The 26,643-nt window shown below is 40.2% G+C and overlaps 2 protein-coding genes across 7 annotated transcripts in view; one reads left to right on the forward strand and one right to left on the reverse strand.

The window, feature by feature from the left end:
- The first annotated feature begins 688 nt into the window (after nt 1-688).
- On the forward strand, nt 689-17,787 carry DIMT1 (DIM1 rRNA methyltransferase and ribosome maturation factor). Of its 3 annotated transcripts, none has more exons than XM_003925811.4 (12): nt 689-916; nt 1,261-1,334; nt 3,425-3,511; nt 6,688-6,749; nt 6,830-6,923; nt 7,009-7,058; nt 11,501-11,624; nt 12,116-12,208; nt 13,168-13,232; nt 13,910-13,973; nt 15,303-15,409; nt 17,223-17,787. In XM_003925811.4, exons 1-12 carry the CDS (start codon nt 838-840, stop codon nt 17,263-17,265), a joined length of 942 nt encoding a protein of 313 aa, XP_003925860.1. In that variant the 5' UTR covers nt 689-837; the 3' UTR covers nt 17,266-17,787. The 3 variants fall into 3 exon arrangements, with proteins under 3 accessions (XP_003925860.1, XP_010334886.1, XP_074241747.1); XM_010336584.3 differs by lacking the exon at nt 689-916 and adding an exon at nt 926-1,008; XM_074385646.1 differs by lacking the exons at nt 689-916; nt 1,261-1,334; nt 6,688-6,749 and having other exon boundaries at nt 3,435-3,511.
- A 2,121-nt stretch (nt 17,788-19,908) lies between these two features.
- KIF2A (kinesin family member 2A) overlaps nt 19,909-26,643 on the reverse strand; it is an 81,755-nt gene continuing 75,020 nt past the window's right edge. For all 4 annotated transcript variants that reach the window (XM_010336582.3, XM_003925808.4, XM_003925809.4 and 1 more), the window contains 2 exons: nt 24,857-24,992; nt 19,909-20,811 (listed from right to left, as the gene is read on the reverse strand). In XM_010336582.3, coding sequence (XP_010334884.1) covers nt 20,726-20,811; nt 24,857-24,992 — 222 coding nt within the window. In that variant the 3' untranslated portion in view covers nt 19,909-20,725. The remainder of the gene's footprint in view (nt 20,812-24,856; nt 24,993-26,643) is intronic.

A 26,643-nucleotide genomic window follows, 5' to 3' on the forward strand; every position in this document is an offset into this window, starting at 1 on the left:
TACACAGTTGGAGCTCAATAAATGTATATGGAGTGAGTGAATGACGAGGCACAAAAGGAATTTGTTGAATTACTGGTTGGATGAATCAAGTAAGTGTCTAGGATTCACGGGCTGTCTTCTGCACGATAAGCTTCATTCTGTGGGTCTGAGTTTCTCCTGGTTCCCAATTATGTGTCCTTTTGTGGATTATGTACTCCGTAGCTAGACTTTTGCATTTGTTTAAGATATTCTTCTATTCCTAATAGTAGCAACCCTAGCGAAACCAGACGTCAATTCTTTTCCCCAGGGCAAGTAGCGAACAATACATTCCCAGAAAAGAGCCAGCGAATCCCAAATCCCGGGTTTCCCACCCCCGCAAGGTGCGGGGGGGGGGGTGGGGGGGAAGGAGCGAGACACGTGAATACTTCTTTGGACCTCAGCGATCCCAGAACCTGGCCTTCTAAAGCATCCATAGTCTTAATCTCATTATATAACGTAAACCGCCTTCGCAACACCGAGAGCACCACACCAAAACCTCATCCAGCTCTGGCTGGGACAAGGCCTTCAGCTCCAGACTGAGGTGCTCCGTAGGGCGCTGTCTTCTGGGATCTGTAGGCTCCCGCGGTTCGGCTTTCCTCGCTCGGTGACTCCAATTCCCGGCAGCCACTGGGGTCCAAGGTCCGCCCTCTTTCTTGGGGAGGAACCCGTACGAGAGGGGGCGGACCCTTGCGTTTCCGTCGCGTGGGCCGGAATGTTGCAGGCGATGCTGAAATGCGATTCCCACGTGGTGGCTTTCTCTCGCTAGCCCACTTTGGTCGTCCTTGACGTCCTGGGCCTGTGGGCTCGCTTCCTGTCGAGATGCCGAAGGTCAAGTCAGGGGCTGTCGGCCGCCGCCGCGGGCGGCAGGAGCAACACCGGGAGCTCAAGAGCACTGGAGGTGCGGATCCCCTCGAGAAAGCTGGGGTCGGGTCAGGTCTTCCGACAGGACCGAGCCTGGGGTGCGGACCGAGACCTGATCCGCGGAGGCCGGTCAGTACCAGCTCCCGTGAGCGCGGAAGACCGGGCGGGTCACCGAGCCGGCCGCAGGCCCTGCACGTCACCTCTGGCCTCCTTTCCAGCTGGAGGATGAACTTTTATTAAGAGTTTGTCAGTCCTGGCGTGACGTTTCATGGCTCTGGTTGGCGCAGAAATCTTCCCTCTACCCATCCATCTTTCTTCTCTGCGACAGCCTAATATCTCATCTCAGTAGGAAAATTAAGGCTGTTTCGTGTTTTCTTACAGGACTCATGTTCAACACGGGAATTGGGCAGCACATTTTGAAAAATCCTCTCATTATTAACAGCATTATCGATAAGGTGGGTGTGGAAGAGGAAAGGGAGAGAGCTGTTGGTTTATTAATTGTATTCCTATGAATACATAAGCGCAGAAAGTCTGCCTGCCATAAAATAGATGCTCTGTAAATATTTGTTGAATCAAATAATTGTCTAGAATTCACCGGCTGTCTTCTGTATGATAAGCTTTATTCTGTGGGTCTGAGTTACTCCTGGTTCCCAATTGTCTTTTTTTTTTTTTTTTTTTTTTTTTGAGACGGAGTTTCGCTCTTGTTACCCAGGCTGGAGTGCAATGGTGCGATCTCAGCTCACCGCAACCTCCGCCGCCTGGGTTCAGGCAATTCTCCTGCCTCAGCCTCCTGAGTAGCTGGGATTACAGGCACACGCCACCATGCCCAGCTAATTTTTTGTATTTTTAGTAGAGATGGGGTTTCACCATGTTGACCAGGCTGGTCTCGATCACTTGACCTCGTGATCCACCCGCCTCAGCCTCCCAAAGTGCTGGGATTACAGGCTTGAGCCACCGCGCCCGGCTCAATTCTGTGTCTTTTTATGGATTATTTACTTTATAGCTGGACCTTTGTATTTGTTCAAGATAGTTCTTTTTCTTTTTCTTTTCTTTCTTTCTTTTCTTTTTTTTTTTTGACTGAGTTTTGCTCTTGTTGCCCAGGCTGGAGTGCAATCTCAGTTCACTGCAACCTCCGCCTCTAGATTCAAATGATTCTCCTGCCTCAGCCTCCCGAGTAGGGGGGGATTACAGCCATATGCCACCATGCCCGGCTAATTTTTTGTATTTTTAGCAGAGTCGGGGTTTCTCCATGTTGGTAAGGCTGGTCTCGAACTCCGGACCTCAGGTGATCTGCCCACCCCCGCCTCCCACATGCTGGGATTACAGGGGTGAGCCACTGCACCTGTCCTATTTTTCTATTTCTAATCCCCTTTTTGATCACTTTTAGTTTTTATGTACTTCATCTATTTATGTCTAAGCCGCACATTAGAAAGTTTGTTTCCCAGAAGAACATGTAGTATCATGTATAAATTATTTGATGTATTCCAGTGCCACATATAAAGTCCTCGAAGTATTACTCCTGTCTGGGTTATTGATGCTCTCTCATGGTTATGGATGATTGGGTGCTAGGAAATGAAATATACACGGTGCAGAGTACACTTGTGGTTACAAGCAAAGAAAGCAGCCTAGAGCTTTATACAGAAAGAGCATCACATAGTTAAAGATCTTGTCAGGCTTCATGTCATTTGAAAAATGAGAAAAAAAAATGAAGGTTGGTGTACCATTTTAACCTTTTTAGCTCATAGTTTCCTTTGAGCATCTAATGAAAGCTGTGGCCCTAGAATATTATAGCTGTGTACAAACATTCAGTTTTGTGTACAGTTTCTGCTCTTCTGTGTTCTTGAAACCACACATGGGTTGAGAATTGAAAATCCTTATCCAACACGTACAATCCTTTCCCGTTTGAACTTGTTAATATGAACAGAGAAGGTAGCAAGAGGCTATTGTAATATTTCTAGATAGAAAGCAGAATGCCAATCCCAGAATGCCAATCCTGCTTTTCTGACTTCTAAAGTTCAGCAGTATTCCTCCAAGTTAAGAGAGGTCTTAGATTTTCATTGACACCAAATGTTATTGAAGTTTTTTTTTTTTTTTTTTTTTTGAGGCGGAGTTTCACTCTTGTTACCCAGGCTGGAGTGCAATGACGCGATCTCGGCTCACTGCAACCTCTGCCTCCTGGGTTCAAGCAATTCTCCTGCCTCAGCCTCCTGAGTAGCTGGGATTACAGGCACACGCCACCATGCCCAGCTAATTTTTAGTATTTTTAGTAGAGACGGGGTTTCACCATGTTGACCAGGATGGTCTCGATCTGTTGACCTCGTGATCCACCCGCCTCGGCCTCCCAAAGTGCTGGGATTACAGGTTTGAGCCACCGCGCCCTGCTATTGAAGTAATTTTGTTAACCACATAGATCATAAAGAAATCTAAAAGTGGAGTCAGAGTAAAAGCTCTTATTGGAGCACATAAAAGTAAAGATGCTCAGGTGTAAATTAACTTCTGTGTTCTGATGTGCCAGAATAGCTAAAATGGCTGTGCTTGCTTTTAGGCTGCCTTAAGACCAACTGATGTGGTGCTAGAAGTTGGACCTGGAACTGGCAACATGACTGTAAAGTTGTTAGAAAAGGCAAAAAAGGTAAAGGGGATTTAATGTTTGGTATCACAAATGACTACATTAGCAAGCTCAGCTGGTTTATAATCTCAGTATGTTTTAACTAATTGTGGTTATTTTAGTAGTAACTCCTGATCCCTCATTAGGAATTTTGTCTTAGAAAACATGAGATATTTCAGTCAGGAAAACAGAAACCAGATTAGGTATTTCAACAGGGAATTTTTTTTCTTTTTTTTTTTGAGAGGGAGTTTCATTCTGCCGAGGCTGGAGTGCAGTGATGTGATCCCAGCTCACAGCAACTTTTGCCTCCTGGGTTCAAGAGATTCTCCTGCCTCAGCCTCCTGAGTAGCTGAGATTACAGGCATCTGCCACTACACCTGGCTAATTTTTGTATTTTTAGTAGAGATGGGGTTTCACCATATTGGCCAGAGTGGTCTCAAACTTCTGGCCTCAAGTGATCCACCCATCTCAGTATCCCAAAGTTCTGGGATTGGGGCCGAGTGCAGTAGCTCATGCCTGTAATCCCAGCATTTTGGGAGGCTAAGGCGGGAGGATCACAAGGTCAGGAATTCAAGACCAGCCTGATCAACATGGTGAAATGCCATCTCTACTAAAAATACAAAAAAAATTATCTGGGTGTGGTAGCATGAGTCTGTAATCCCAGCTGCTTGGGAGGCTGAGGCAGGAGAATCACTTGAACCCAGGAGGCAGAGGTTGCAGTGAGCCGAGATAGAGCCATTGCACTCTAGCCTGGGCAACAGAGCAAGACTCTGACTCAAAAAACAACAACAAATTGCAGGGATTATGGGCATGAACCACCATGCCCAGCCTCAACAGGGAATTTAGGAAGGAAATACCCAAGCCCTCTCCCTTGTACCCTGGTGCCTTTCACTGGCCAAGTCCAACCAGACGTTGAAAGGTAAGGGAACTGGACTGCATTATCTACAGAACGCAGAGAAAAGTCAATAATAGACCTGGGAGGGCCTTTCTCAGTGGCTCACACCTGTAATCTCAGCATTTTGGGAGGCTGAGGCAGGTGGATGGCTTGAGCCCAGGAGCTCGAGACCAGCCTGGGCGGCATGGTGAAACCCCATCTCTACAAAAAACTATCCTGGTGTGGTGGTGCATGACTGTAGCCTCAGCTACCAGGGAGGCTGGGGTGGGAGGATTACCTGAGCCTAGGAGGTTGAGGCTCCAGTGAGCAATGATCCCACCACTTGACTGTAGCCTGGGTGACAGAATAAGACCCTGTCTCAAAAAATAGTAAATAAAAATAAAAATAAAGATATATTTGGGAGCCAAACAGAATAAGCAGCACATTATTTACCCTGTAAACACAGTCTGCATAGAAGTAGAGCCAGGCACTGTGGCTCACATCTGTAATCCCAGAACTTTGGGAAGCTGGGGCAGGAGGATTGCTTGAAACCATGAGCTTGAGACCAGCCTAGGCAACAAAGTGAGACCCCATTTCTATAAAAAATAAAAAAGAGGCTGGGCATGATGGCTCATGCCTGTAATCCCAGCACTTTGGGAGGCTGAGGTGGGAGGATTGTTTGAGCCCAGGAGTTTAGAGACCAGCCTGGGCAACATAGTGAGACCCGTCTCTATAAAAAATAAAGAAAGAAAATTAGCTTGGTGTGGTGGTACACACCTGTGGTCCCTGTTGCTTGGGAAGGTGGGGTGGGAGGATTGCTTGAGCCCAAGACTTCTAGGCAACAGTGACCTATGATAGTGCTGCTGCACTCCAGCCTGGGTAACAGAGTGAGACCCCATCTCTTAAAAAAAAATGTTTTTAAATAAAAATAAAAGAAGTCAGTGAAACCTCAGCTGAAATTGCAATAAAATTTCAATTTTAGCCTTATTTGACATCCACTTTCATTTACTTGAAAAGTTATCTATGTCATGTATTCTGTATCTCAGCAGATGTAACATACTAATAGTAAGAGCGACTGCATTGTACACTCCTCTCTAACAACACTTACTGTAAGCATGGCCATATGGTATATTTTTACCATCATCTGTTTAATTATAAAGCATAGAGACAGATAAAACTTGGTTCTATGGATTATATGGGTAGAACTCTCACATAATCTGGTTGTCTACTTTTCCGGGTGGTGGTTTTTGTTTGCTTTTTTGAGATGGAGTGTCACTGTTGCCCGGGCTGGGGTGCAGTGACGCAGTCTTGGCTCACTGCACCCTCTACCGCCCGGTTTCAAGCGATTCTCCTGCCTCAGTCTCCCAAGTAGCTGGGATTACAGGTGCCCACCACTACACTCAGCTAATTTTTTGTATTTTTAGTAGAGATGGGGTTTTATCATGTTGGCCAACCTGGTCTCAAACTCCTGACCTCATGATTTGCCTGCCTTGCCCTCCCAAAGTGCTGGCATTATAGGCATGAGGCACTGCACCAGGCTGTATTTGTTATTTGAAGTAGGAGAGTACAGTTGAAGGAATATTGATGGTTGAAATGCAAAAAGAAGACGAACATGTTGGCGGGTGCATCCCAAGGTGGGTGCATCACCTGATGTCAGGAGTTCGAGACCAGCCTGACCAACATAGAGAAACCCCATCTCTACTAAAAATACAAAATTAGCTGGATGTGGTGGTGCATGCCTGTAATCCTAGCCACTCAGGAGGCTGAGGCACGACAATCACTTGAACCTGGGAGGCGGAGTTTACGGTGAGCTGAGATCCCACCATAGCACTCCAGCCTGGACAACAAGAACAAGACTCCGTCTCAAAAAAAAAAAAAAAAAAAAAAGGGAAAATAAGTTTGTTACATAAATCATGTAAGAGTTCCTTTTGGAGCTGGGTGCGGTGGCTCAAGCCTGTAATCCCAGCACTTTGGGAGGCCGAGGCGGGTGGATCACGAGGTCAAGAGATCGAGACCATCCTGGTGAACATGGTGAAACCCCGTCTCTACTAAAAATACAAAAAATTAGCTGGACATGGTGGCGCGTGCCTGTAATCCCAGCTACTCAGGAGGCTGAGGCAGGAGAATTGCCTGAACCCAGGAGGCGGAGGTTACTGTGAGCCGAGATCGCGCCATTGCACTCCAGCCTGGGTAACAAGAGTGAAACTCCGTCTCAAAAAAAAAAAAAACAAAACAAAACAAAAAAAAAAAAAAAGAAGAGTTCCTTTTGGGATAACAATAAGGTATTTATATTCCAATTAAGCTAAATAATTTTTTTTTAAATTAGGTTGTTGCTTGTGAACTTGACCCAAGGCTAGTAGCTGAACTTCACAAAAGAGTTCAGGGCACGTGAGTATACCTAATAGAATTTAAGCGCATTTCAATCTTATGAAACAATATTGTTTTTACATCTCTTCTTTTTTCGTTAGGCCTATGGCCAGCAAACTTCAAGTACTGGTGGGTGATGTGTTGAAAACAGATTTGCCATTCTTTGATGCTTGTGTGGCAAATTTGCCTTATCAGGTATGCCCTCACATTTTCAGGAACATCATATTAAGTGTTTCCCTGATATGTCTTTCCCAGAAATAACTAGTTAATTATCTTACAGATCTCTTCGCCTTTTGTCTTCAAGCTGTTGCTACATCGACCTTTTTTCAGGTTTGTGACAAAAGACTAGAGTTACTGCCAAATTTTAGAAAGACTTACAGTTCAGGTGGTAAACACAGCCAAAAATGAAAGTCAGGTCAGTTGAAAAACTACTGAAGAAGTTTTGTAGAAAATGTTGATTTATATGGAGGTCTTTCTCTCCTTTTAATTGGAGGGAGTATGCTGGAAGCCCTGCTTCTGATACCAGACAGCCTTTCCCTGTTTTTGAATCTTCCTGCCATTAAGCCTAGGTTAGAATTGTTATTACCTTATGTCTAGACAATTGCAGTGGTTTCCTAATGGGTCTCTAGTATGAGAGGTCTTCAAAAGGTTCATGGAAAATGTGTATTATGAAAAAACTATACACAAACTTTTTTACACGAAAGTAAACTCTGTACTAACTGAACAGGATCTAGTTAGTGTGAAGCACTGAGAAGGATAAGACATCAGTTTGAAAAGAGCCCCTATCAGAGCAACATGAATTCTGCTAAAAGTGAAGAACAAACATCCAATTTATGGTGAAGCTTGGTTGGAGGAGTGGTGAAATCACTGATGCGCTACAAAAAGTTTATGGGGACATTGTCCCAAAGAAATCAGCAGTTTACAAATGGATAACTCATTTTAAGAAGGGACGAGATGGGGGCCGGGCGCGGTGGCTGAAGCCTGTAATCCCAGCACTTTGGGAGGCCGAGGCGGGTGGATCACAAGGTTAAGAGATCGAGACCATCCTGGTCAACATGGTGAAACCCCATCTCTACTAAAAATACAAAAAAATTAGTTGGGCATGGTGGTGCGTGCCTGTAATCCCAGCTACTCAGGAGGCTGAGGCAGGAGAATTGCCTGAACCCAGGAGGCGGAGGTTGCGGTGAGCCGAGATCGTGCCACTGCACTCCAGCCTGGAGTTTCGCTAACAAGAGCGAAACTCCATCTCAAAAAAAAAAAAAGAAGGGATGAGACAGTGTTGAAGACGAAGCCTACAGTAGCAGACCATCGACATCAGTTTGTGGGAAAACATTCATCTCATTTGTTCCCTAAGTGATGAAGAACAACATTTTACAGCACAAAACAATAGCCAACACCATAGATATCTGTTGGTTCAGCTTACACAATTCTGACTGCAAAATTAAACAAACTTTCTACTTTATGGATGCCAAAACCATCATACCCTCTCTTCTGAAAGATTTGATGAAAAAAACAAAACAAAAAACATACTCAAATCAGCTGCAGATAAAAGCAGAGCTTCTAGTGAAAATTTTATATAACTGGGATCAAAATCCTGAAACATGGTCGGGCACAATGACTCACGCCTCTAATAGTAGCACTTTGGGAGGCCAAAGCAGGCACATCACTTGAGGTCAGGAAACCGGTCTGTCTAGCATGGTGAAACCTTGTCTCTACTAAAAATATAAAAATTAGCTTGGCATTGTGGTGGGCACCTGTAATCCCAGCTACTCGGAAGGCTGAGGCAGGGGAATCACTTGAACCCAGGAGGTAGAAGTTGCAGTGAGCTGAGATTGCGCCACTGCACTCCATACTCCAGTCTGGGCAACAGAGTGAGACTGTCAAAAAAAAACAACAAAAAAAACCCCCGAGATCCTGAAACATTTATTCAAAGAATTATAACAGGTGAAATATGGCTTTACCAGTGTGATCCTAAAGACAAAGCACAAGGTAATGCCTACCCAGAGGCAGAAGGGGTCCAGTCAAAGCAAACGTAGACCAGTCAAAAGCAAAGGTCACAGCAAATTTTTTTTGGAATGCTCCAGGCGTTTTGCTTGCTGACTTTCTTTAGGACAAAAGAATGATAACATCTGCTTATTACAAGAGTGTTTTGAGAAAGTTAGCTAAAGATGTAGCATAATAACTCCCTGGAAAGCTTCCCCAGAGATTCTCCCACCATAATACTTCCACTCCTTCCTCTCATCAAATGAGGGCAGTTTTTTGAGTTTCAGTGGGAAATGGTTAGCCGTCCACCTTATAGTCCTGATTTGGCTTCTTCTGGCCTATTTTCTTTTTATTTTTTGAGACAGTCTTGCTCTGGCACCCAGGCCGGAGAGCAGTGATGTGATCTGCACTGACTACAGCCTTGACTTCCTGGGCTCAAGCATTCCTCCCACCTCAGCCTCCCAAGTAGCTGAGATTACAGGCATGTGCCACCACACCCAGCTAATTTTTGTATTTTTTTAGAGACTGGTCTCACCATGTTGCCCAGGCTGGTCTTGCGTTCCTGAGCTCAAGCTATCTGCCCACCTCAGTCTCCTCAAATGCTGGGATTATTACAGGCATGAACCACCGTGCCTGGCCCTACTGATTTATTTTCATTTCCTAATCTAAAAAATCTTTAAATGGCACCCTTTTTTCTTCAGTTAATAATGTAAAATAAAGACTCTGGCTAAATTCCCCAGAGCCTCGGTTTTTTTGATATAGACTAAAAGGCTGGAATCATCACTTAAAAAAGTGTCTTGAACTTGATGGAGCTTTTGTTGAATAATAAAGTTTATGGTTTTTTTTTTTGTTTTTTTGTTTTTTTTTGAGACAGGCTGGAGTACAGTGGTGAGATCTCAGCTGACTGTAGCCTCAGCCTCCGTGGGCTGGGCTCATGTGATTCTCCTACCTTAGCCTTCTGAGTAGCTGGGATTACAGGGGTGTACCAGCATGTCTTGCTAATTTTTGTATATTTTTTAGAGACAGGGTCTTATCATGTTGCCCAGGCTGGTCTTAAACTCCTGAGCTCAAGTGATCTGCCAGCCTTGGCCTCCTAAAGTGCTGTGATTATATGTACGTGCTATCATGCCTAGGCTTATTTTTATCTTTTAAATCAATATTCCATGAACTTTGAAGTCACCTTCTTCATTGTATACTAGTGGCTTTCAAACTGCAAGTCAAAAACTGTTTAGTGGTTATAAAATTAATGAATCATGAGCATCCTTTTTCTTTTTTTTTTTTTAAATTAAAATTTTTTTTTTTAAGATGGGGTTTCACCATGTTGGTCAGACTGGTCTTGAACTCCCAACCTCAGGTGATCCGCCCGCCTTGGCCTCCAAAGTGTTTGGATTACAAGTGTGAGCCACCACGCCCAGCAATTTAAAAGAATTTTTAAAAATAAAGATGGGGTTTCACCATGTTGGTCAGGCTGGTCTTGAACTCCCAGCCTCAGGTGATCCACCTGCCTTGGCCTCCAAAGTGCATGGATTACAAGTGTGAGCCACCATGCCCAGCCTTTTTTTTTCTTTTTTAAAATAATGGAATAGAATATATCAGAGGGTAGGGCCAGACGCCATGGCTCACGCCTGTAATTCCAGCACTTTGGGAGGCTGAGGTGGGTAGATCACCTGAGGTCAGGAGTTCAAGAACAGCCTGGCCAGCATGGCAAAACCCTGTCTCTACTAAAAATACAAAAATTAGTTGGGCACGGTGGCACATGCCTGTAATCCCAGCCACTAGTGGGGCTTAGGCAGGAGGATCGCTTGAACTGGGAGGCAGAGGTTGCAGTGAGCTGAGACAACAGAGCGAGACGCTCTCAAAATAATTAAATAAACACACACACACACACACACACACAGAGGCATTTGTGGCTTGGGTTACAGTGCCAAATATATTTTTTAGTATGAATCATTGTCAAAAGTTTGAATGTCAAGTACAGCTTTGAAGATGTTCTGTTCGTTAACCCTTACAAAGTCTCCCCATTGCCTGCTGATTAAAAAAGTCTACATCTTTTGGCTAGGTGTGATGGCTCAGGCCTGTAATCCCAGCACTTTGGGAGGCTAAGGTGGACAGATAACTTGAGGTCAGGGGTTTGAGACCAGCTTGGCTAATGTGGTAAAACCCCGTCTCTACTAAAAATACAAAGCAGGCATGGTGCTATGCACCTTTAATCCCAGACACTCAGGAGGCTGAGGCACGAGAATCACTTGAACCTAGGAGGCAGAGGTAGCAGTGACCGAGATCACTCCATTGCACTCCAGCCTGGGCCACAAGAATGAAACTCCATCTCAAAAAAAAAGTCTATGTCTCCATCTTTTAACCTGGCAAATCAAGGAGACATTGAACATCACAATCTGCCTCTTCAGCGTTACCTCTTCCTTAAAGGTGTTTGCTACCTGATATATTTCTACTGAAACAATTTTGTTTCACTTTTTGTTTTCACTGCAATGAATTTTTTTCACTTTTTGTTTTCATAGAAGAGGTGATGGACTAGTGCTGGTTTGAAATACCTTCTTATTTATTGAGAGATTACATTTGCAAGCTATTTTGGGGTGAGGAGTATAGCCATTATAAAAACAAAGCCTGTGGTTTCATTCTGTGGCAATAAAACAAAGGCTGAAAGTGTTCTCCTACCATATAATCAGCTGCCAGTGCTTTGCTATTTCTCTATCAAGAAAATTCATTGCAGTAAAAATTCATTTATAGTTGACAATGACCATTTTCTTTATTCTTTTCTACTTTCTTTTCAGATGTGCTATACTTATGTTTCAAAGAGAATTTGCCCTCCGACTGGTTGCAAAACCTGGAGATAAGTTATACTGCAGACTCTCAATTAATACACAGCTGTTGGCACGTGTGGACCATCTAATGAAAGTAAGTGAATTTTGTTTCTCTTTTTTCTGAGACATAGTCTTGCTTTGTCACCTAGGCTGCAGTGTAGTGGCTCACTGCACTCTCTGCCTCCCAGACTCAAGCAGTCCTCTCACATCAGTTCCTGAGTAGCTGGGACTAGAGGTGTACATCACCAAGCCCGGCTAATTTTTGTTTTTTTATTCACCTGGGTGCAGGTGGGGTAAGGCCGAAAAGGGCATTAGCCCAGTTTTTGGTATTTAATAGACATAGGGTTTCACTATGTTGCCCAGGTTGGTCTTGAACTCCTGGGCTCAATGATCCATCTGCCTTGGCCTCCCAAAATTCTGGGATTATAGGTGTGAGCCACAGCACCTGGCCAGTGATTATTACTGAAATAATCTAGCTTAACTCATCCTTGAGCATCTAGTTGTGCCTTCTGTGAGGATAGCATCTTTGGTTACTAAAGAAAAGTTGCCTTTGAGAGTACTACTGAAGTACTTTTTCATTAACAGGTTGGAAAGAATAACTTCAGACCACCACCCAAGGTGGAATCCAGCGTTGTAAGAATAGAACCTAAGAATCCACCACCACCCATCAATTTTCAGGTGAGGTTAAAATACTAGCTCATTCACTAAAGGAAAAAAAGAAGTCCAGGCTGGAAGATGTGTGTCTATAGCAGCAGAAAAATATTAAGTCAACCTAAATATCCAAACATAGGGAAATGTTAATTAGGACACATCCCTGTGCTGAAAGAGATGGAATAATTTGATACAAAGTTATGAAGTGAGACCCAGTCTCAAGAAAAAAAAATTAACTAAAACTTGGAAAACAAGGTAAAATAAAAATGGTTGTTTTAAAGTAATATTATGGGTAACATGTTTTAATCATAATTGTTTCTGAGATTTAAAAACAAGAAAGACCACTTCAGGTAAAACCTTACTAGTCATATTAGAGAAAAATATGATTGTGTGTGTGGTCATCTGGTGGTAAATGGAGTGGTTCATCAATAAGTCCTTCAAGGAGGTTTAGGTATGTTACACAAGCCTTATCTGAAGTCATGTCTGTTTTGAATCTTATTTTTGAAAACGATTCTTAGATTTAAATAAATAGTGCCATGTTCTTTGTTTAGATGTGGGACAATTTTGTTTTTCTCCCACCTTCTTTTTTAAGATGGGGTTTCACTATGTTGCCTAGGCTGAACTTGAACTTTTGGTCTCCAGTGATCCTCCCACCTCAGCCTCCTGAGTAGCTGGTACTAAAGGCATGCACCACTGTGCCTGGCTTTATTTTTTCCAATTAAAAAGAAAAATATTGTGATGCTTTGACGCTTGTCAAAAAAAATACTGACGAAAAGACATATTCAGTTAAATGCACCAAACTGCAAAAATCAAGTGTATGTCTTACTTTTACATATGTGTGCCAGCCAGATGAAGATACAGAACATTTTGTTCACTTTAGAAAGTTCCCTTCAATTTCATATATTAAAAGAAAAAATAATACCTAGCAGGCATAGACAAGAACAAGAAGTTTGTAATTTGAAGTAAATATCTATCTTCTATTTCAGGAATGGGATGGTCTAGTTAGGATAACCTTTGTTAGGAAAAACAAGACACTCTCTGCTGCATTTAAGTAAGTATTTCACTGATTTCTAATGTATAAAGGACCAGTGCTCCAGATACTGTGTTAGAATTTGGTCCAAGTGTAAAGATTATGGGTCCGAGGCAAACTTTACCTTTTCAACTATCTTTGGACCTTGGGAGGCAGGAGAACTTAATGAAGTTTGCTGGAGTTGATAGTCAGATAAGGTTTTCTGGTAAAACAGGAAAACACACCCAAACTCTGACCATACATCAGCTCTAGTTTTTTGTTGGAAAAATGAGGTGATGATGGACCCCTTCCACACTTAATGAAGGATATGTGTCATCTTCTTAACCTGGGAAAATGGAACACATCAATTTGGGGTTCAAGGGTAAAAGAGAGGTGAGAGACAGTTTTAGAAGGCTTGGATTTTTTTTTTTTTTTTTTCTAGGGAGTGTTTTGTGGAGGGTCTAGAACTTCTCTAAGAATTTAAGAAGTATTTATCAGGATTTTGCACTTTAAGTATAATAGTGTTTGCTTTATAAGTTTAAATATTCAACAACTTTTAAAATTCCTTAATTTCACCATATGGAACATAGATTTAATGTAATCTAAACTGAAATTATTCAACTAGTTTATATATTATTAAAAGTAGTTTTTAAAAGTATGAAATTATAATAGCTCTGACTTTGAAATAATAACAGTGGCATCACTTCTTTATGCTATAGATCAAGTGCCGTGCAACAACTCTTGGAAAAAAACTATAGAATTCACTGTTCAGTCCATAATATTGTAAGTAGAAAATGTTCCTGCAGTTTCACTGATTTGTTTTTGAATGTCCATTTTTATTCTTGTTGATCTAGCATGAGATTATTTTGTACATTCCATATGATCCTTAAAAGAGATATAATGCGTAACTAGCACAATTTTGACTTGAACTCTGACAGGCCACTGCTGCTGTGTATCCTGTGGAACAGATATGAGCAAGTTTGATTACTCTACCCCAGGTGTCCCCAAACTATGGCCCGCGGGCTGCATGCGGCCATTTATCCGGCCCCCCGCCACACTTCAGGAAGGGGCACCTCTTTCATTGGTGGTCAGTGAGAGCAGCACAGTATGTGGCGGCCCTCCAACGGTCTGAGGGACAGTGAACTGGCCCCCTGTGTAAAAAGTTTGGGGATGCCTGCTCTACCCTGTCCTCTAACTACTGACAGTTGCTTTTAACCATAACAGGATTCAGCTGTTATAGTATCTTCAAAGCTGTAGATATGTGTAGCTTGAAAAACTTAAGATAATTGTATATAATTTACTGTCCTCTGAATTATAACCATCTCTTGTTTTTTGCTCACATAGCAGTTACAAATATAAAGTTATTTTCTTTGTAGTTTTTTAAATACCCAGAAATTGAAATAATTAGAATAAAGTTCACACGCTCAATACAGATTTCTGATTGTGAGCCTCATGCTTATCATTTGTGTAACAATGTCTAATGTGATGTTTGTTAGCTGTTTAGCTTCCAGTTTAAACAGAAAAGACAGATAAAGGCCAATTTTCTTTGTATTTTTAATGACTGAGAACCTATATGGTTTAATGTATCACAATACTAGCTCCATTTTCTCTTTTATAGGCAAAAGGTCATTAGATAATCTGCCTAAGTATAATAGAAAAATAGTAAGCTGGATTAAGAAAAATCTTTGAATAAAATATGTGAATTAAGGGTAAAATCCTTAAAACTCCCAAGGCTTGGGGAGGTCACATCTTTGAGAAAGACGAGGTGGTTAGGTGAAATGTGTTGAAAGGAGTAACAGTTGCTTTAATATTTAGTTTACAGTTTTAATTATTTGTAAAGTCTGAAACTAATAACTATTTCAGAATTTTAAAGAAGAAAAAGGCTAATATATACATGATTACTAATTCAAGGTATTTCAAGTTTTTGTAAATAAAGATCAGCCACTTAACTAATTTGAGATCCAAGTCTTATATAAACAGTCAGGCTTTCCAAACTTTCATTAACAAATACATTAAAGGTGACTATTTTATGACTTACTGAACTAAAAAAAAGAGTCAAAGTGACCTCATTAAAGATATGTCGTTCATTTATTCTGAATCTTATATTGATAGATAATACCAGAAGATTTCAGCATAGCAGATAAAATACAGCAAATCCTAACCAGCACAGGCTTTAGTGACAAACGGGCCCGTTCCATGGACATAGATGACTTCATCAGGTAATTACATTTTTGCTTTCCTAAGTGTTGACATTTCTTTACTGTGACACCTCCAGATTAGAGATTTTAAAGGCTTTTAAGCGGTATAAGGTGCTACCGGGGAGAGTTATTGCATAGCACTTCCATGGCATGGAATAGTATTTGGTGTAAAAGATGGAGGCTACTTAGCTGCAGCAGAATGAACATTTTCTTTAAGAACAGTAGTAAAGAACAGTCCAAGCCAGAAGATTGCCTTTGTGTTAATATGGTGTGCATGTTCCTCCCTTCCCACTCCTTCCTCAACTTTCATTCATAGTCTTAGTCTTAATAACTTATCCCTCCAAAATAGTCCAAAGGTAGAAAAATTGTAATACATGTAACTGGATCTGATTTTTAAAATTTCTTTACTGGGAATAGCTGTTGTTAAATCAATGTTAAGCATACAATAATGTCAGTCACAATCCTACCTGGTTATCTGTTTAGTAATAATACATAGTTACTTTTGTAGCATGAGGCAAGTTCTACACTTCTAAGGTAAAAAGATGTCAAAATTATCTAGGTAATTTAGACAAAAATTTGTTTTGCTTGAATTAAGCAAGTAAGTCTTACAAAAATAAAATAAGGCTTCAATTAATTATTCAGGTAATTACTAACCTCTACTTACTGTTTTTAGTCATTAACATGTTAACTTTCAGAAGTTCTTGCCTATTTAGCCAATTCACTTTTAAAGCTTCCATGTTCTAGAAGCTGAATAAACAATGAGGGTGGATTGTTATAAAAGTCATTAGTTTCACTTTTTCTAAGCTGGAAACACAGTTCTATATAACTAATACAAATGGAGTTTATATTTTATTGGGTGGCTAGCAGTACTACTAAGTCTTTTTGATGTTAATTCTAGGCATTGAATACTATTCATAAGTACCTACTTTGCTTTTTTAGACAATTTATCTGGACCTGTTTCTATGGGTCTGCCTAAAAATAACCTCAGGTCTCAAGTGAAATGTTTTATTTTTTCCTTCATTTTCACTAAATTTCCTCAAAGTTACTGAGCATTTGCAGTTTACTAACTAGAATCTAATAAGTACATAGTTATCTACAGAGAGAAACAATGTGTATTTAATTTGAATATAAATAACAGCTCAAGAGAGGAAGAATGGGCATGTAAGATTGGTCATTCATCTGACTTCTGCCAGTTCCAAACAGCTTCTTGTTCAGTTACCATGTTGAAATGAAACAAGTGCCAATGAGTTCTTAGCCTGGGACAACAAAAGTCCAAGACAATTTTAGTCAAATTAATTATAACATATAGGCTATAATGAAAGAAGCACCAACATGGCATTGTTTTAACCAATATATATCTATCTTATAAATGTAGTCAGACGGTAATGTTTCTTTCTTTTTATGAGACAGAGTCTTGCTCTGTTGCCTAGGCTGGAGTGCAGTGGCACAATCTCAGCTCACTGCAACCTCTGCCTCCCAGGTTCAAGTGATTTTCATGCTTCAGCCTCCCGAGTAGCTGTGATTACAGGCATGTGCTACCACACCTGGCTTTTATATTTTTAGTAGAAATGGGGTTTCACCATGTTGGCCAAGCTGGTCTCAAACTTCTAACTTCAGGTGATCCACCCATCTCAGCCTCCCAGAGTGTTGGGATTACAAGCATGAGCCATTATGCCCAGCCAGTAACATTTCTTTAGTAACTAGCATTAGGAGTGGGTGGGCTCTGTAAGCATGCTGTGTTCATGTTTTTCAGAATTAGTTGTATAGAACTATATACCATTAGGTGCTACAAATTAGCTTTTCAGTACCTTTCCATTTTGATTTCTTTTTTCAGATTGCTACATGGATTCAACGCAGAAGGTATTCATTTTTCCTAGGCATTTGGAAAACAGAATTTTTCAAGGTCAAGGAAAGAAATCTACATTTTTTATATTTGAGAAGATAATGCTTTTGCTTTACTGAGATATTCCTTACTTGACTATTTTTGGTTTAATACTACTACTGCTGTCACCATTTATTATTCTGAATCTTTTAAGTTGGAAAGTTCTAAGTATGCAAGTTTTTTTTTTTTTTTTGGTTTTGGTTTGTTTTTAATATATAACAGAGCAGGTCAAATCTATTAATAATAATCTTCATGTTCAGGAGCCGCAGAGACGCACAACTTTATACTTAAACTTATCATTTCTAACAGTTTATTGTATAAAGATGTTACTCTTCTATTTACTGTGTAATATACTGTGAGGCCTTCTTTAGGTCTTTAGGTCTGTTCCTCCAGTAGTAAAAAAGCTAAAATATGCTTCACTAGTCACACATTCCCCATACCATTTCATGTTATTCACATTCCCCATACCATTTCTTGTTATTCACATGTACAGTAAAACAATTGTTTCTTATTTTTATTTTGCTTCTCTCATTCTCTTCCCTATTTATCCTATACAATGTCTGTTATGATTGCCTACCTCTTTCGCTATCCTGCAGCATCATAGACTTAGGGTTCTGGGTAAGCCCGAGTCTGTTACTGCCACCATGCAGTACCAGGCATATTGAGAAGCTAAACTGGAATGAAATTAATATAAAATTACCTTTATCTTTTTAGTTCTTAGGGAGATAACTAAGCAAAATGTCAAAGGGTTTTGTAAATTGAAACTGGTTTTATGTTTGCTTTCAACTTCAGAAAAACAGCCATTTCCCATAACTACAGGTTACCTGTATTCCTATGATTTCTGGATAACTAAAACTTCCTGTACTTTTTTCATATACCTGGTGCTTAGTTTTAAACTATTTTAAAACTGTCAGATTGAGAATTTCAATAGATGTCATAAACAAGTTTTATTAGCTACTTATGTTTAAATCAATATAATACTAACTGCTGTTAATATACTATAATAAAGAATTATAGTAGCTATTTTTTTCTATAAAAAATTAATAAAAATATCTTTATTGATATTTGGCTTTTTTTTAAAATAACTAACTTAATATTAATAGAAGGAGTGTTTCCAATTAATTTAACAAAGCCAGATTTTGAAATCTGGCTTCAAAATCATATAGTAAATGTTACTATATAATTAAAACAATGCTTGTTCTTAACGTTTAATCCAGAACAAAAGCATCAAGCTGCTTTTTTTAAACAAATATGAAACATACATAAGGGTAGATTTTTTTGTTTAATCTCACAAAATTATTTTGCAAAGTTTACTTGTATCATCTCTATCCTTATAGAAAAAATTTAACATTTAACTTGGCTGTCTCAGGGCATTTCCCTCTACCCCTATAAACGCTGAGTCTTAGTTCCTTTTCTGGCCTTCAGTTTTAACTATCTGTAAAGCTGAAGGACTGTATTATACTACTTCCAAGATCTTTTCTGGTACTAATTTTTAAAATACTGGATCAGAATGAAGCCATCATAGAGTAAGGCAGCATATTTGTCTATAAGGAGACTTTCCAAACATAGTACCCATCCAATGCAAATAATAAATTTGAAGCTAATCTGTTGTGCTTTAAAATGAGCAAAATCACACATCTTTATTGCCCTTTGAAGTTTGGTTAATCTCAAAAACTACCTTTTTAAAACAGCCTCTGCAAGGTCAATTGTAACAGTTCTCCATTATTCCTCTTTCCTTTGAAATAAACACAAATAGAATGTATCTTACAACTGCAAGAAAACCTGAGTCCCTTCCAAAATAAAGGTGATTGTATTGAAGTAAATTATCTCTAAAACTCATTCCATAGACTTCATTTATTAATAAGCATATTGTGAAAATCTACATTTGTTTTAGATTTCATGTTTACAGAGCTTTTCACAATTGTATTAGGATCTTTCACAACTACTCTCCGGGTTTTATGAACAGTAAAGTAAAGAATCTGGCTCATATGACTCTCTATTCATAGCTTCCCTTTGGCTCCTATGAATGAGCTGGTAGTTCCCTGGAGTAAATAAATCAAAACAAGATATCCTTGGGAGATTTTAGTTGTTAATCTACTCCCAGACCCTATCCTGGGAACTGAGGAAAAACTCCTAGAGAGATATATAAAATCTTTTAACAAAATATTTACATGAAAAGTGGCCAGTTTTCTTTCTTAAGAGTAGCAATCTGTAAAAATAAGTGCTGCCATTTAAAAAGTAGCACGCCCTACACCCATGTTATTAGTGAGAATTTGGTGATTCTCACCAAATAATGATGAAGTTTCACATTTGGTACTGGATGGAGCTTGGGTTAGATCTGCCTTTTAAGGCAAAGTCAACTCTTTTGCAGCTTAATTCTTTTTCAGGGGAGTAATGTACTGTCTACACTTGGCTTAAACTAACTTCTATTATGGACTACTTTCAATGTACATGTAAATGTTCATGCATCAGAAGCCAATTTCCTTTAACAGTACACAGAAAAGGTATATTTTAGGGTGCTAATGAACACTTCAAATTAAGTAATCATATTGGTAAGGATCAAATTGCACTATTAGTCTTGTTAATACCACACTGGCACACACACTGCATATATATGTATTTTCCTAAGATAAAACTCTTCTCAGAATTTCATTACTTTTTATTATACACCAACTAGTTTATATTTTAGTTCTTTACAAAGAAAATGCTAAGAAAAATTATAATCACATGTTATATGGTTTTAAATCATAATTCCAGATTTCTTTACATATAAGATGGAATGGTCCAGCAGCTATATCCACTGTCACAGACTTTAGTTCCGTTCAATGATATGGCACATCCTGCAAAATTAACTAGTCACACACAAAAAATGTCTCAAATACAGTAAAAATGTACACACAAAGGTAATTTACAATGACAAGGAATGTAATTTTTCTTGGCTGTGCTTCAGAAATTTAGGGTCAGTAGCCTTAGTCAAGGCACAAAGCAGGAAAAGGTGAGCACAGCTGTCTCTAGGAGTGGGCAAGGTATGTACAATCACTGATGAGGTATGCATGCACGCAAAGGATTTAAAACTGCTCAGTCTCACTATAAAAATTAAACTGAGTTAAAAGGAAATGCTGTGGCTTCCCCCTACTATCTGGCTCTGGATTGAGTCTACAGTCTTACTTCATCATATAGAAATAAAATTGACAGGGATCTCCAAAAGTAAATCACTATTTGCATAAATGAAACAAAATGCTTCATTAATCCCAATTCTTGGTTGTGCCTCCTGGACTAGAAGCATTTTGTAGACAAAAGAGTGTTTCACAAAATTGCAATGTAATTTCAGGTGAAGGACAAAACATTTTCCACAGACACTTTAAAATTTCAAACTTTCAAATGGCCCTTACAGCTGAACTGTTGTATGTTACAGTATTGAGGGTTCTGGGGATCCTTTAGCAGCAAATGCCGGTTTAAAGGGCACGGGGTCTCTTCGGGTTGATTTGCTTGCTGGCTTGTTCCTCTTCTTGTAGAGCTGCACGGAAAGATTTCACTTTATCTTGGAAAAAGAAAAGAGAGGGAATAAGTATTGTGTTACATGCAATAAGAGTTTACAACAGTAACAGTATTTTTCCTTTTGTTCTTTGTTGTCTAGAAACTCAGAACTAAATATAATGTTCAACTATTGCAAAAGTTTTGTTACAGATTTCCAGAAATACCTATTATTATTATTATTTTTTGAGACAGAGTCTCTCTCTGTTGCCTAGGCTGGCGTGCAACAATCTTAGCTCACTGCAACCTTTGCCTCCCAGGTTCAAGCAATTCTCCTGCCTCAGCCTCCCGAGTAGCTGGGATTACAGACAGCATGCCACCACACCCAACAAAAATATAAAACCCTAAAGTTTTATATTTTTAGTAGAGTCGGGGTTTCACCATGTTGGCCAGGCTGGTCTCGAATTCCTGACCTCGTGATCTGTCAGTCCTGGCCTCCCAAAGTGCTGGGATTACAGGCGTTAGCCACCACGCCCAGCCCTCCAATTTCACCTTAGGCTATAAAGATTTAAAATGTATTTGAATTTTTAGAAATTTACATTTTTTCCTCATTGTGAGGAAGGGAGATTATGAAGTAGGGATGACAAAACGAAGTTTTTTTTTTTTAGACGGAGTTTCACTCTTGTTACCCAGGCTGGAGTGCAATGGCGCGATCTCGGCTCACCGCAACCTCCACCTCCTGGGTTCAAGCAATTCTCCTGCCTCAGCCTCCTGAGTAGCTGGGATTACAGGCATGTGCCACCATGCCCAGCTAATTTTTTGTATTTTTAGTAGAGATGGGGTTTCAGCATGTTGACCAGGATGGTCTCGATCTCTTGACCTCGTGATCCACCCACCTCGGCCTCCCAAAGTGCTGGGATTACAGGCTTGAGCCACCGCGCCCAGCTCAAAACGAGGTATTTCTTGCTTTTACACATTCTTTTCAGTCATGTACTGATCTAGAGTCATATAAGAACTAAAAATAGGTTAGTAAATTGTCAGACAAATTATATGCAGCTATGAAGATAAGCCATCTTTCAATAACAGTGGCTCTCAACTGAATGTGATTTTTGGCCCCCAGTGGGCATTTGGTAATGTCTAGAGGCATTTTTGGTTATTTCAACTGGTGTGGTGCTACTGTCATGTAGTAGACAGAGACCAACAATGCTGGTAAATATCGTATAAGATACAGGATAACACTCCTCAACAAAAAACTGCATAGCCCCAAGTGTTGTTAATAGTGCCAAGGTTACAAAACCCTACTCCATAGATTTCAGAAGAAAAAGTTGCAATCTCAACTTTCCTCCCCTTTTTTTGAAGTACAGTGATGTTTAAAAAGTTAACTTTTGAAATTTAGAAATAAATTTAAGGACTTCTGGATTTGGTGCTCTCAAACTGTTATTTTATTTTTTTTTTTTGAGACAGAGTCTTGCTCATTTGCCCAGGCTAGAGTGCAATGGTGCGATCTTGGCTCACTGCAACCTCCTCCCCCCGGGTTCAAGTGATCGTCCTGCCTCACCCTCCTGAGTAGCTGGGCCTACAGGCACATGTCACCATGCCCGGCTAATTTTTGTATTTTTAGTAGAGATGGGATTTCACCATATTAACCAGGCTGGTCTTGAACTCCTGACCTCAGGTGATCTACCTGCCTCGGCCTCCCAAAGTGCTGGGATTATAGGCGCCCAGCCCAAATTGTTCTTATGAATCTCAAATTTATCTCTGAGTGGTTAAAAAAAATTCTAAGGACTGAATAATGCCAATATAGCTGGATAGTAATTTTTTATAAGTTATGGATATGCTTGATATACATGAAATTTGAGAAAAGGAAAGGATGTCAATTAAGTTGAATGCTACAAAGAAAAAATACTAGAGTATATTATGACCTGTCTTCTGAATGGATACAGAAGCTGATAGTAAATTACTGCAAATTAGAAAAATGAAAAAAACAATTTAAATAAAGGCTTGAATATGAACAATATGAGAAATAAATGAAAATTGTAGTTTAATAGTCACTGCAGACTTTACAGAATATGATTTCAAATAACTAACTTTATAACCAGTCAGCAACATGTATGTGCTGAATACCTCAAATCCAAAAATGTGGCAGGGTGCAGTGGCTCACACCTATAATTGCAGCACTCTTTGAGGCCGAGATGGGTGGATCACCTGAGGTCAGGAGTTCAAGACCAGCCAGGCCAATATGGTGAAACACTGTCTACTAAAAATACAAAAATTAGCTAGGTACAGTGGTACACATCTGTAATCCCAGCTACTCGGGAGTCTGAGGCAGGAGAATTGCATGAATAATACAGTATGTCTAGATAGTAATTTCTTAAAAGTTATGGTGGGAGATGGAGGCTGCAGTGAGCTAAGATGGCCACTGCACAAAGTGACAAAGTGAGAAACCGTCTCAAAAACAAAACAAAAAAAACCCTGAAACCTGAAATCCCAAACTTTTGGTATAATGCAAATATTCAAAAATCTGAAATCCAAAACAATCTTGTTTCAAGTTTTCAGATAAGGGATACTCAACTTGTATATACTTCAAAATATCATGTTGTACCTAATACATTTTTAATCTGTCAATTTTTTTTTTTTTGAGACGGAGTTTCGCTCTTGTTACCCAGGCTGGAGTGCAACGGCGCCATCTCGGCTCACCGCAACCTCCGCCTCCTGGGTTCAGGCAATTCTCCTGCCTCAGCCTCCGGAGTAGCTGGGATTACAGGCACGCGCCACCATGCCCAGCTAATTTTTTGCACCTTTAGTAGAGATGGGGTTTCACCATGTTGACCAGGATGGTCTCGATCTCTTAACCTCGTGATCCACCCGCCTCGGCCTCCCAAAGTGCTGGGATTACAGGCTTGAGCCACCGCGCCCGGCTAATCTGTCAATTTTTAATTTTTTTGAGACAGGATCTCACTGTGTTGCTCAAACTAGAGTGCAGTGACATGATCCTAGCTCACTGCAGCCTCAAACTCCTGGGATCAAGTGATCCTCCTTCTTCAGCCTCCTGAGTAGCTGGGACTACAGGCGGGTGCCACCATGCCTGGCTAATTTTAAAAATATTTTTTAGAGACAGGATCTCTATATTGTCCAGGCTGGGATGTCAATTTAAATAAGTAAATAAATTTGAAAGAAAAATAACCGTTCAAACCAACTAACCAACTTCATAAAGGGCCTCCTTAAAAAAATTAAGCAGCTTATTTAACTGCCCCAAACTAGGAATTTACTTCTAGCTTATGTTGGATTGCATGTACACACACATACAGATGCTCACTTACACATAAACAGAGCCAATAGTGTACAAATGCCTAAAAAGTAACACATGAAGTAATGCATAGCTGAAGCTACACAGATAAGCTAACCAAAAAAACAAAAGGACACGGTTTAGTAGGTAACGCATACGCTTCCCTTCATGAATAAGGTATACAGAGTAGTCATCTTGACACTTCATTTAAAAAAAGTGGCACAGAGGCCAAGTGTGGTGGCTCATGCCTGTAATCCCAGCACTATGGGAGGCCAAGGCAGGGGAATTGCTTGAGCCTAGGAGTTTGAGAACAGTGTGCACAACACAGCAACACCCCATCCCTACAAAAAAATAAAAATTAGCTGGGTGTGGTGGCTCGTGCCTGCAGTCCCAGCTACTCGAGGTGGGAGGACTGCTGGAGTACAGGAGATTGAGGCCGCAGTGAGCCATGATCACACCCCTGTGCTCCAGCCTGGGCAAGAGTGAGACCCAAAAAAAGAAAGAAGATAATTCTCATAAGCATCAGCCTATCAAATTAAGATCTGAATAGGTATATAAAATTTATAAATTTGTTAAAGATACATTTTATCTCTTTAAGATGTCTGTCTTAAAATAAGAAAAGAAAGATGACTAGAGAAAACTTGAAATGATATGCCATGACTTTCAGAAAAACCAGAATGGTTAGCTGTCTTTATACCTCCGGAAAGTAGGTGCTAAACAGTGCCCCTAATTTTCACTTCATATGTCCTCTTGCAATATGAAACCCTCTCACTAATACATACCAATATCAATCAGATTTCAAAAATTAAAATGGAAAAAGAATTACCCCGCAGCTCAGTTAAAATGTCTATTTTTTGCTCAAGAATAGCTTCAAGTTGTGTGGCATATGAATCGACATCATAATCTACTTCTTCAGTCATCTCTAAGAGAGCCTTTTCATCTTCTAACCATCGAATAGATTCCTGCAAGGACAAAAATTCGATAATCCAACAAGCCGCTTTGTAAAACAGAAACCAAATTACAATTCTGTTAAATATAATCAAACGTACTTAAGAGAGTATTCTCTAAAATGTCAATAGACATAAAACATCTTTATTCACAGACAGTACAATTAAGAAATACAGTTGACTCTAGAACAACATGGATTTAAACTGTGTGGGTCCACTTATATTTGGATTTTTTTCAATGAAAGTTACACTGAATGTGCCTGCCTCTCCTGCCACCCCTTCTACTTCTTCCACTTCGGCCACCCCTGAGAAAGTGGGTCCAGCCCACCTCTTCCTCCTCAGCCTAATCAATGTGAAGATGATGAGGATGAAAACCTTTATGATGACGCACTTCCACTTAATGAATAGTAAATATGGTTCCCTTCCTTATGATTTTCTTCATACCATTTTCTTTTCTCTAGCTTACTTTGTGTTAAGAATACATTATATAACATATATAACATATATGTAATACAAAAAATGTATTCATAGACATTTATGTTATTGGTAAGGCTTTTGGTCAATAGGCTATTAATAGTTAAGTTTGCAGGGGGTGCTCAAAAGTTATACATATTTTCAACTGCACTGGGGGTCAGTGTCCTTAACACTCTTTAAGTTTTTCAAGGGTCAACTGTATGTCCGTAAAACTTAACACAAAAACATGAAAGATGGGCTGAGCAAGATCATTTCATTTCTCTACTTTTACTCTACTTTGGATGGGAATTTAGTGGAGGGAATGCATCAAATACATCAATATCAAAGAGCAGAGTAAGTCTCAAAACCTCAACAGCTGTTCCTAAAACGGGACGAATATGCCCAATAAAGCTACTGAGCAATTTGATAGGGGCTATGAAGGAAGCCTAGAACCTGACAAATTAACATATCCAGGCCAGGCGCGGTGGCTCAAGCCTGTAATCCCAGCACTTTGGGAGGCCGAGGCGGGTGGATCACAAGGTCGAGAGATCGAGACCAACCTGGTCAACATGGTGAAACCCCGTCTCTACTAAAAATACAAAAAATTAGCTGGGCATGGTGGCGCGTGCCTCTAATCCCAGCTACTCAGGAGGCTGAGGCAGGAGAATGGCCTGAACCCAGGAGGCGGAGGTTGCGGTGAGCCGAGATCACGCCATTGCACTCCAGCCTGGGTAACAAGAGCGAAACTCCGTCTCAAAAAAAAAAAAACCATATCCAATTAGGGACCTACAGTGGTTGGGTCAAGAGGTAAATTTCGGCTGGGCATGGTGGCCCACACCTGTAATCCCAGCACTTTAGGAGGCTGAGGCAGGTGATCACTTGAGGTCAGATGTTCGAGACCAGCCTGATTAACGTGGTAAAACCCTGTCTCTTCTAAAAATACAAATTATTAGCCAGGTGGGGTGACACATGCCTGTAATCCCAGTTACTGGGAGGTTGAGGCAGGAAAATAGCTTGAACCCAGGATACGGGAGGTTGCAGTGACCTGAGATCATGCCACTGCATTATAGCCTGGGCGACAGAGCGAGACTCTGTCTCAAAACAAAACCCAAAACAAGACTACATCATTCTGAATTAAAGAGCTTTTTGGACATAAAAGTTCTTATATGTGGATTTGCTTTTAGGATGCATACAATCTCAATTTTTCAAACAT

The sequence above is a fragment of the Saimiri boliviensis genome, chromosome 1, assembly GCF_048565385.1.
Source record: "Saimiri boliviensis isolate mSaiBol1 chromosome 1, mSaiBol1.pri, whole genome shotgun sequence".
Lineage (NCBI taxonomy): Eukaryota > Metazoa > Chordata > Mammalia > Primates > Cebidae > Saimiri > Saimiri boliviensis.

Excerpts from the sequence above, each read along its gene's own strand:
- DIMT1 (XM_003925811.4), top strand. The coding sequence starts at position 838 with ATGCCGAAGGTCAAGTCAGGGGCTGTCGGCCGCCGCCGCGGGCGGCAG. Across the intron at positions 12,209-13,167 it reads CACCACCCATCAATTTTCAG|GAATGGGATGGTCTAGTTAG; the intron begins GTGAGGTTAAAA and ends CTTCTATTTCAG. Across the intron at positions 13,974-15,302 it reads ACTGTTCAGTCCATAATATT|ATAATACCAGAAGATTTCAG; the intron begins GTAAGTAGAAAA and ends TTATATTGATAG.